This window comes from Spinacia oleracea, chromosome 4, assembly GCF_020520425.1.
Source record: "Spinacia oleracea cultivar Varoflay chromosome 4, BTI_SOV_V1, whole genome shotgun sequence".
NCBI lineage: Eukaryota > Viridiplantae > Streptophyta > Magnoliopsida > Caryophyllales > Amaranthaceae > Spinacia > Spinacia oleracea.
In genome coordinates this window covers 1,381,943-1,392,402 of record NC_079490.1, presented here as the reverse complement: position 1 = coordinate 1,392,402, position 10,460 = coordinate 1,381,943, and the positions used below count along the sequence as shown (strand labels likewise).

General features: G+C 31.3%; 1 protein-coding gene across 1 annotated transcript; it reads left to right on the top strand.

Annotated features, from left to right (window-relative positions):
- Positions 1-2,649: 2,649 nt before the first annotated feature.
- LOC110800872 (AP2-like ethylene-responsive transcription factor PLT2) lies at positions 2,650-8,917 on the top strand. The gene is made up of 9 exons (XM_022006202.2): positions 2,650-2,788; positions 2,879-3,117; positions 3,951-4,410; positions 5,271-5,353; positions 5,662-5,670; positions 5,804-5,892; positions 6,819-6,892; positions 7,115-7,242; positions 7,698-8,917. The coding sequence occupies exons 2-9, from the start codon at positions 2,979-2,981 to the stop codon at positions 8,525-8,527; spliced, it is 1,812 nt and encodes a 603-aa protein (XP_021861894.2). The 5' UTR covers positions 2,650-2,788; positions 2,879-2,978; the 3' UTR covers positions 8,528-8,917.
- The last annotated feature ends 1,543 nt before the right edge of the window (positions 8,918-10,460 follow it).

The following is a 10,460-nucleotide window of genomic DNA, read 5'->3' as shown; positions in this document are numbered from 1 at the left end:
CTATGTACATAGTGCATTAAAGTGTGTTACTCCTTTAACCCCCTTAATTCCGCCCCTGCATAAATGACATTCCATAGTGTTATATAATGGACGAAGTTTAGGTTAGTTACTATAGTAAACTAGAGAATGATACTTTGAATATATATTCAAATGGAATCTATAACTTAATTACTCTGTCTCATTAATTAGACTTGTTTTTTTTTTAGATTAGTTAAGATAAGTTCTGATAATATAAATTTTGACAAAATAAGTTGAATAGAATGGAACCTAAATACATTGAATATATATAAAAAAGATAATCATATATTTGTTCTTAATTATTAGTAACAAGTATGTGGTGGTGAATTATAAGCTTAAATTAATTCTTGTAAGATAAAATTAATGAACAAAAACAATTGAAAGATATTTTGGGAGAGAAAGTCGGTAACTTTGCGTAGACAATAGTTGAGATAGGGCTAAGAATTAAAGAGAGAGAGGATTGATTTGCAGAGAGTGGGAATGCTGGGCTTTGGGGTGTCATTTATTGCACTCTACGAGGTCGAGAGTTCCAACACTTGATCCACTTGCTTCCACTAATTTTGCACCACTTAATATTAGTCTCACTTAATTATATTATGGAGTAAAAAATAATTTACTTCCTTTGTCACATATTAAGTGTCATATTTGACTGTATATTTATCATTAACATTTAGTAAAAATTGATTAAGGCTATATTTTGTTCGATTTATTTTGACTTATTTCAGACAAAATAAGTTCAGACAAGTTCAGATAAGTGCAGATAAATTCAGTTAAGTTCAGATAATATAAAATAAGTTTTTTTCCAGACATTTTCATACACAAATAAGTTTATTTCAGATAAAATAAGTTCAGATAAGTTCACATAAGTTAAGTTAAGTTAAGTTCAGATAAGTTTAGATAATTAATATAAGTTCAGTCAAAATAAGTCCAATAGAACGGAGCCTTAAGATTGAAAATATGTATACGGTAAATTGCAGGTTCAAATCTTCATTCCATTATTTATAATATGAATTGCATTATGAGGCATGTTTATTTACTGTTAACATTTGCTAAAAATGGTTAAAATTGAGAATATGTGTACGGTAATTATATTGCAAGTTTAAATTTCCACTAATTTTGCACCACTTAATATTAGTCTCACTTATAAATTTATAATATGGAGTAAAAATTAATTTACTTCCTTTGTGCCATATTAAGTGTCACATTTGACTGTATATATATCATTAACATTTAGTAAAAATGATTAAGATTGAAAGTATGTAAACGGTAAATTTCAGGTTTAAATCTACACTTCATCATTTATAATATGAATTGCATTATGAGGTATGTTTATTTACTATTAACATTTTACTAAAAATGATTAAGATTGAGAATATGTGTACGGTAATTATATTGCAAGTTTAAATTTCCACTAATTTTGCACCACTTCATATTAGTCTCACTTAATTATTAATATGGAGTAAAAATTAATTTACTTCCTTTGTCCCATATTGAGTGTCACATTTGACTGTATATTTATCATTAACATTTATTAAAGATGATTAAAGTTGAAAATATGTATATGGTAAATTGCAGGTTTAAATCTCCATTCCATTATTTATAATATGAATTGCATTATGACCTCGAGGTATGTTTATTTACTGTTAACATTTACTAAAAATGATTAAGATTCAGAATACGTGTACGGTAAATTTCAGGTTTAAATTTCCACTTACTCATTTGTAATATGAATTGCATTATGTGGTATACTGGTATATGAGGCATATGTTTGACCATTAACATTGTGCATCTTTAGTTACATTAAATACAAATTATAAAATTTTGACTTGCTGATATATCCTTTAAAATAATTCAATAAGACTTCATTTGATTATGTTTATCATTATATATTGATTATTGAGTAAAAATTTAGGTCAAAATTCAAAAAAATAGTCGATTTGTATAGTTGGTATATACTAAACCTTATACTGTTTAATTAATTATAACCGATTGTATATAGAAAATTGATCTCCTCTTATTTGTATAGTTGTATGAAAAATATATAAAACTTCCACTATTTATGTCTAGATTAAAGTGTATACTGTATAATTTATAACCGATTGTATATAGAAAATTAATCCAATCTTTGTCCATATGCTAGAGTATACATAAAAGGGATTGGAATTTTGCAGTTGGACTTGCAGGTTTGTCATAGCACATTGATCAACAGCAAGACACGAGTGTGTCCCTCCTTATTTAATTAAATAAATATCTTCTTCTAAACATTTTACTAATAAGATCTACTTAGACCAGCATAAAAGGGTAAACTTTTTTTGAGGACTACAATCTAGCTACAAATATTATTGATATTACCAACAAAAAAAAATCACACAACTCTCTTTCAATTCTCTTCTCTTCTCCCAAATCCTTTATTTTTGTTCTTGAAACTTATACCAAAGATAACCGGGGCTAATCAGTCTGTCGAAGCTGTGGGATGTAAAAAAACATCGGTATGAGAGTAACTAACTAACACTTAATTAGCGTTAATTAGATCAACTATGAATTTTTGTGTTGGTCGCTCAAAGATCGCTTCAGCTCCCAATCTTTGAGAGACGGAAGAAGTATTTAGTAGCATGCATTTCTTTCATTTTATCTTCTCTTTTTTCACTCTCCCTCCTCCTTCTCTCTCTAATCTTAGTTTCCAAATTTTTAGAGAGAGAAAGTGAGTGAGTGGAGAGGTTTCTAGGGTTCAAGCCCTAATTCAATTTTCCTTTTTTTAATTTTCTTTTTGGTAGGATTTTTGTGGTTATGTTAATCTTAGTAAGTATTATTAATTCGTACTATATGTATTTTAACATTTTTGTTTGATTTTTTGATGCAGGAGGGTTTGAGTTGTTGATGATTAAGCTCAAGTTATCATCAAGAAACAAGTTCATTACATAGCTTAATTAATTTAATTAGTATAATAAGCTTAATTAGTAATGAATTCAAACAATTGGCTTTCTTTCCCTCTATCTCCAACACATCCTTCACTTCAAACCAATGATTCACAAACTCATCAACAATTCTCTTTGGGTCTTGTTTCGGACCACATTGACAACCCCTTTGGCCAAGCTCAAGGTAATCATATATTTACTCGTACTACAAATTCATGTTATTTTTATAAAGGTCGACAAAGTACAGTTGACTTAGGCACACCCATTATGATAGCACAGTTTTCACTCTCGACTCACAAAGAGATTAGGTGTAGTGTCAAACTGTCAATGTAGTGTCAAAATCAGTCAATAGATGTGCCAAAATTAATTTCCAGTCTTCCTCTGTTCTAAAATGATTGTTTGTCAGTTTTTGGTTTTTTAAATGCGAAAATTTAAATACTTTTTCTATCTACTTGTATTTTTTTTTTAATTATAAGAATCGAATATAATCCCCTACCATACTAAACCTCTGTTTTGTTCAACTTATTTTGACTTATTTCAAACAATAAATTCAGTTAATTAAGTTCAAAACAGAAAAAGTTTCAGACATTTCCACACACAAATCAGTTTATTTCATACTTATAGGTATTTTTCAGATGATAAGTTCACATAAGTTAAAATAAGTTCAGATAATATAAATTCACACAAAATAAGTTGAATAAAACAGAGTCTAATTATAAGAGCATTTGAGAAGTTATTCTTTCCTAATTAGTGGATACTTATTTTTGGATGGAAATAGTACATTTTGCATGAAAATTATTAGGTATAACCAGATGTTGTACATAGTATGTACCTAATTAAGCATATTTTTTTTTTATGTCCATTACTGATCACTTTCGTATTTTCTTCTTATCTAAGTAGAAAATGTAAGACGGTGCACCTTAAATATACTGCATTTTTTCACCTTTTCTTTTATCAATCCACAAACTAATACTAACTTTTTTTTTTTTTTTTTTTTTTTTTTTTTTTTTTTTACAGAATGGAACTTGCTTAACCCTCATGGAGAAAACGAGGCCCCAAAAATAGCAGATTTCTTAGGGGTAGGCAAATCGGAGAGCCACCATGACTCACCGGATCTTTCATCATTCAGCGAATCGGATTACCTTTTTTCCGGCAACAACGGCCTACTCACGGTGGCCGGAGCTAATGATAGTAGTGGTAGTCCATTTGATCAGTATAATAACCAAGAAAACTCAAACAGCTGCTTGCAATCTTTAACGTTGTCTATGGGAAGTAGTGGCCAACAACAGCCGCCGCTTACGACGGTTAATAACGGCGAAACGAGTGGTGATAATAATAATAGTAGTAGTACTGATGGTGGCGCCGCCTTGAGTGCTGCCGTGGTCACCACCGCGATTACTCCTGTTGTGGAGGCTACACCTAGGAGGAGTTTGGATACTTTTGGGCAAAGGACTTCTATTTATAGAGGTGTTACCAGGTACGTATACGTAATTCTTTACGCTTTGAAAAATGTGACAAATAATCAAAACTTTGACCATAAATTCTCACTATTATATCTATCAAAAATTATCATGGGATATCTGGTTAGATTCGTCTCAAAATGTATTTGATAAGTATCAAGTTTTTATAATTTTATGTCGTACAGAATTTGATATATTAACAATCAAACATTGCACCGAGTCCGTATTAATAGTAAGTGTAACGATCTTTTTGAAATAGAGGTAGTTGGACGGTCCATTTTCTGATGAACTCGTATATGAATTTCTTAATTGAGTAATTAGATGGTCTAGTATTTTGAAGAAAATAATCAAGGTCATGACATAGATCACATTTGAGTTTTTTTGTTAATTTATCTTCATTTAATTTTATGTTTTGGTTACGTGCATATACTTGTGTTGTTTATAATTTTCTGATGAACTCGTATATAAATTTCTCAATTGAGTAATTGGATGGTTTAATATCTGAAGAGAATAATCAAGGTCATGATATGGATTCACATTTGAGATTTTTGTTAATTTATCTTCATTTAATTTTATGTTTTTGTTACGTACACGTACATGTGTTGTTTATAATTTTCTGATGAACTCATAGGGTTTTTTGAGGATACAATTTATTTTATTTCTATATATAATTTTTTTTCGTCTTTCTCAATTGGGTACGTAATTGGACGGTCCAGTATCTGAAGAGAATCCCATCTATAAGGATTCACATTCTAATCGTTTTTGTTAATATAGCTTCGTTTTATTTTATGTTTTTGTTACGCTCGTGTTGTTTATAATTGTCGGTCTAATTACAAATAAAATCGTTTTCGAGCTAATTACAAAAATGGTAACACAGGCATAGGTGGACAGGACGATATGAAGCTCATCTATGGGATAATAGTTGTAGAAGGGAAGGACAATCAAGAAAGGGTCGTCAAGGTAAAATTTCATTCTATGTTATTTCGACACCATGGTTAAAATTCCGTCGGACATGACACATAATAAAAGAATTTAAAAATAATTATTATTTACGTATTAAAATTTTCTAATACAATAAAAGAAATTTAAGCTAATTAATTAAATTAATTGAATCTTATTAAACATTGTTTTAGTCCTTTTATTTCCTTTAATGTATTAAATTATACACTAATTATTGATTGTTACTGAATTAATTTTCTTTTCCTGGTTGAATCACCATGCATGTTGAACTCTATTCGATCGATCGTGATACGTAAACATTCCTGCAGTTTATCTTGGTGAGTGAATTTTTTTTTTCTCGCAATTATTTATACCTTTTTGTTACGATTGTAAATGCACAACTTTAACGTATGATTTATACGTTCTTGTTACAATTGTAAATGCACAACTTTAACGCGTGGTTTATAACAGGAGGGTACGATAAGGAAGACAAGGCTGCGAGGTCTTATGATTTAGCTGCAATCAAGTATTGGGGAACTTCTACTACCACAAATTTTCCAGTTGAGTTTCTTTCATTTATTAGTATCGTTCTTATATATTTGATCACTTGAAATGTCTAGTTCTACGTAGAACGTACAAGCGTTGCATTTCTGATGTAGCGTACAACAATTACTGTAAAATAATCACTTTATAGAGATGAGAAATTTAAGGGTTAGCTTGTTCAATCACATAAAAAAGAACACATTTGGGTCTTTTCCTTTAAAAATATAATAATTTCTAGTATTTGATGCAACAATCATAATTTGTTTTGTAATTCATTCAATTAAAAAAAAAACTTAAGAACCCTAGTTTTTAAAGAATTGCATATTTGATGTAACAATAATAGTTTGTTTACAAACTTTTATATAAGGCGGTCTTACACCTTGATGTCCTATAAGTTAAGCAATTAAATCAATTAGTTAAACACTTGAACTAATTAGTTAAGCACTGAAACAAATTAGTTAGACAATGAAAATAATTAGTTAAGCACTAGAACTAATTAGTTAACCAATAGAACCAATTAGTTAAACAATCAAAGTGGTCTTTCCGGTAAGGCGGTCTTACACAAAAGTTGCCGGTGACTTGATAAATTTAGCGATAACATGGTGCTACAATTGAACATAAAATTTAATCCTTAACTTGTTCGATAACTAATGCACACATAAAAACACATGTATCGATTTTTCCATCAAAAAATCTTAATAACCCTAATTTTTTTTAAATACAAAAACTTGTTTATCCCATAGTTATGTTCAAGCAATTATAATCAGTCAAATAGTAATTATACTTTCAAATTAAATAGTTATACTTTGTCATCGTATAATTATATTTGTTGTTGATGACATTGATCGACGCTCTTATGCATATAATTAAATATAAATCTTAATTAAGAACCCTAATATATTTTTTAAATGCTAATGTATTTTTCCCCTTTTTAATGATGTAGATAAGCAACTATGAGAAAGAAATAGAAGACATGAAACCCATGACTAGACAAGAATTTGTAGCAGCTATTCGAAGGTATGTGAACTCACATTTAATAGTAAACTCGAGTTTTAATTTTGCATTAATTGTAGCTATTTGACTAAAAATATAACTATTTAACTACTCCGTAGAAAGTATAATTATTTGATTTATAACAGTTAATTGAACATAATTATTTGATTGAAATTGGTCTTATATATATATAAGGTCGTCATATTATTATTAATATTGTTGTTATTTATCTTAATGGTGTTTTAGGAAGAGTAGTGGATTTTCTAGAGGTGCATCCATTTACCGTGGTGTAACAAGACACCATCAACATGGGAGATGGCAAGCAAGAATTGGAAGGGTGGCAGGGAACAAAGATCTCTACTTGGGAACATTTAGTAAGTAAAACAAACCATAATTAATGTCTTTTGTTCTCAAACTTGTTTATGTTTATTATCAGACTTTACCAGCTAAACTAATTGCGATATAATGATATATCTATTATATTATATTAAAATAGACACCAAGTGTGACAAATGTCACTTCCTGGTGCAAAACTTTCCCGTTAAAAACATATCTACTTTATTTTTATTTTACTTTTTTCACTTTTTGTATAAATAGTATATGTATGAAAAAAAAAATATTAGATTATAGAATATGACATTATTAGATGATTTTGGTAATTATATTTTAGTCAAATCGTCATATCAATAATACAAAGCATATTTATTCAATATTTTGGTTTAAGATATAAATATTTCAGTTAAATATTTTATTAAAAAAAAGATGGTCAAATAATAATTTTCGAATATCCGTGCTTGCATATGGCCTAATCTAGTAACCTCTATTTCAGGCACAGAAGAGGAGGCGGCGGAAGCTTACGACATAGCGGCGATCAAGTTTAGAGGCCTAAACGCGGTGACAAACTTCGACATGAGCCGGTACGACGTCAAGGCCATCCTAGAGAGCAACACTCTTCCTATAGGAGGCGGCGCGGCCAAGCGGCTTAAGGAAGCTCAAGCTCTAGAATCTTCTAGAAAGAGGGAGGAAATGCTTGCCCTAAGCAATAGTACTTACCCATATGGGGCAGCTAGTAGCTCGGGCTCGACCCGGTACGGGGCCCACCCGAATACTTACCCTTTACTACCTTACCACCACCAACAAGATACCCAACCACAACCGTTGCTAACCCTACACAACAACCTTGGTAGTCAAGAAAGCTACACACATCAAGAGGCACAGTTTCTTCAGTTGTACCAACAGTCAAGTTACTCAAACCCTAGTAGTATGTACCATAGTTACCAACTACAAACTAACCCTAATTTGCTCCATGGGTTTATGGGCATGGGTTCGGACTCTAGTGGTTGTGTGATTGATGGTACTAATAACAACAATGGGAGTTCAAGTGGTGGGAGCTATAGTGGTGGTGGTGGTGGTTGTGGTGGTGGTGGAGGGTATCTTGGAAGTGGGGTCGGGATTAACGGTATGGGGTCCGCCTCGTCTACGAGCAATGTCGTGGGGCCCGATGAGACGGATCATCAGCCGCTAGCGATGGTGAAGGTGGACTATGATATGCACCCTTCCGGTGGTGGTGGTGGTGGTGATGGTGGAAGTTATGCAGGGTGGTCGACCGAGACGGTTCAAGGACCGAATAACGGGGTATTTGCGATGTGGAATGACTGATTATTAGTGATATTGTTCGGAAGTTTTGGCCTGCATGACTAATGGGGGGAACATGAAAGGATTTTAGTTGCTTTTTTTAACTTAATTTTATTTCTTTTGTTTTAAACTTGGAATCATAAAAAAAAAACATAAAATTAAGCGGATGGATGAGTTAATTTTCAATGGGAAAGCTTAGGGAGTGAGATTACGGTTCAATTATCCATTTTGCAAAATTTGCAATTTTTTTTAAATGCTTAATTGACCGTTTTCTCATCCCATGTTCTATATTCTTCGTATTCATATATTATTATTTAACGGCAATACATATCATCTCTTTACGTGTATGTCGTCTTTTACGTGTTATCTGAACTTACGTTAACTTATTTAAATTATTAATTGGTAAAGAGAACTTTCTAGCTTTTATATGTCCTATCTATCTCAACTTATTAATATTTAGATTAACTTATTTTCCTCAAACTTTTATGCAAGCGCAGGGGAAATACATGAAGTTTTGCCTCAATATTCTAATTAGCAATTCAAGAATTCACTTAATAAAGGTTTTATCAAAGATGAAGCAACTCAAATTTGAGGCAAATGGCATGAAAGTGTGTTTACTTGATATATACACCCGCTCATGATCGAACCTGAGATCTTTGTATATAGTGGCGGAACTTAAACGGTTTTATGAGGGGGGCGATAGAAAAAAATTAGCAATATACTAGATAATTATACAATTATACACAAATTTTAGGGGGACCGTAACTAAAAATACACTACAAAAAATTTCGGCTGAGGTGGGCCTGACAAAGATCTGTCCCTGTTTGTATACATGCCCTTAGTGTTAATTACTACGTCAATACCTCATTAACATCTTTAGCTTATAGTTAATTGGTGCAACTTATTTATTACTCTCTATGTCCCTAAAAGGCTACCACAAACTATATTTTCCTTTACTAAGTTTTGCAAGCTTGTGAAATTGAGAAGAAATAAAATGGTGGGATCAACGTATTTTACATGAATAAAATTGTGGTTTATTTAATAACATTGTAAAGTGATAAAAGTCGCGAGTTACAACCTTTAAAACGTATCGCAAGGTGATGTGACACGCTTACTTGTCGTATTTTGAATTGAAAAGTAAGATATTTAACAAATATACAATATTTTACCTGTTGTGAAAAATGGATAAAAATTTTATCCTAATTTACAAATTAAATACGTAATGTGGACGAAATCAAATGGCAAATAGGGTAAACAAAAAGAGACGAAGAGAGTATTAGCATAACTTGATATGAGAATAGGGGGTTAAATTTAAATGCTATGAACACTTGTTTGTTGTGAGATTTTCTTAAGGCTGTCCATTTTGAATTTATGATGCATAACTTCAATATACTTCGTTGTCGACTATGTAATTGCAAACTTGGGCCACAGGCCCATATAATATGTACTGGGCTGGGCCCAGATTTGGGTCATACCAGAAAGGCAAACCGCGTTCTAGCTGAATAATTTTAGTGGGCCCCCATACTGAAATTTACAAGATGATTAACCTTTTGTTTTCTAATTTTCTAGAGTCAAAGAACAACCACGACACTTCAAAATCAGCACTCCATGAGCCTACACAATCATGTGACATAATATGGCATGTTTTAAAACTTAAACTGGTGATGCCTCGAGTCATTAGTTGGATAATTTTAATAATCAACTCCTACTCTTATTAAGTTACTGCTTTTATCATCACTTGTTATATACTTCCTCTGTTCTTATTTACATGACACAATAGGATTTTAGGCAATATTCACACAAACACCTTTGACTTCCTTTTGTGGTTTGTACATAAGAAAAAACATAGTCGTGTGGGGTCTTATTAGATTCGTATCAGTAAATATTATTTAAATATCAACTTTTTATCATTTTTTCCGATATGCAATTAGAGATATTAATGTATGAGATCGTACAT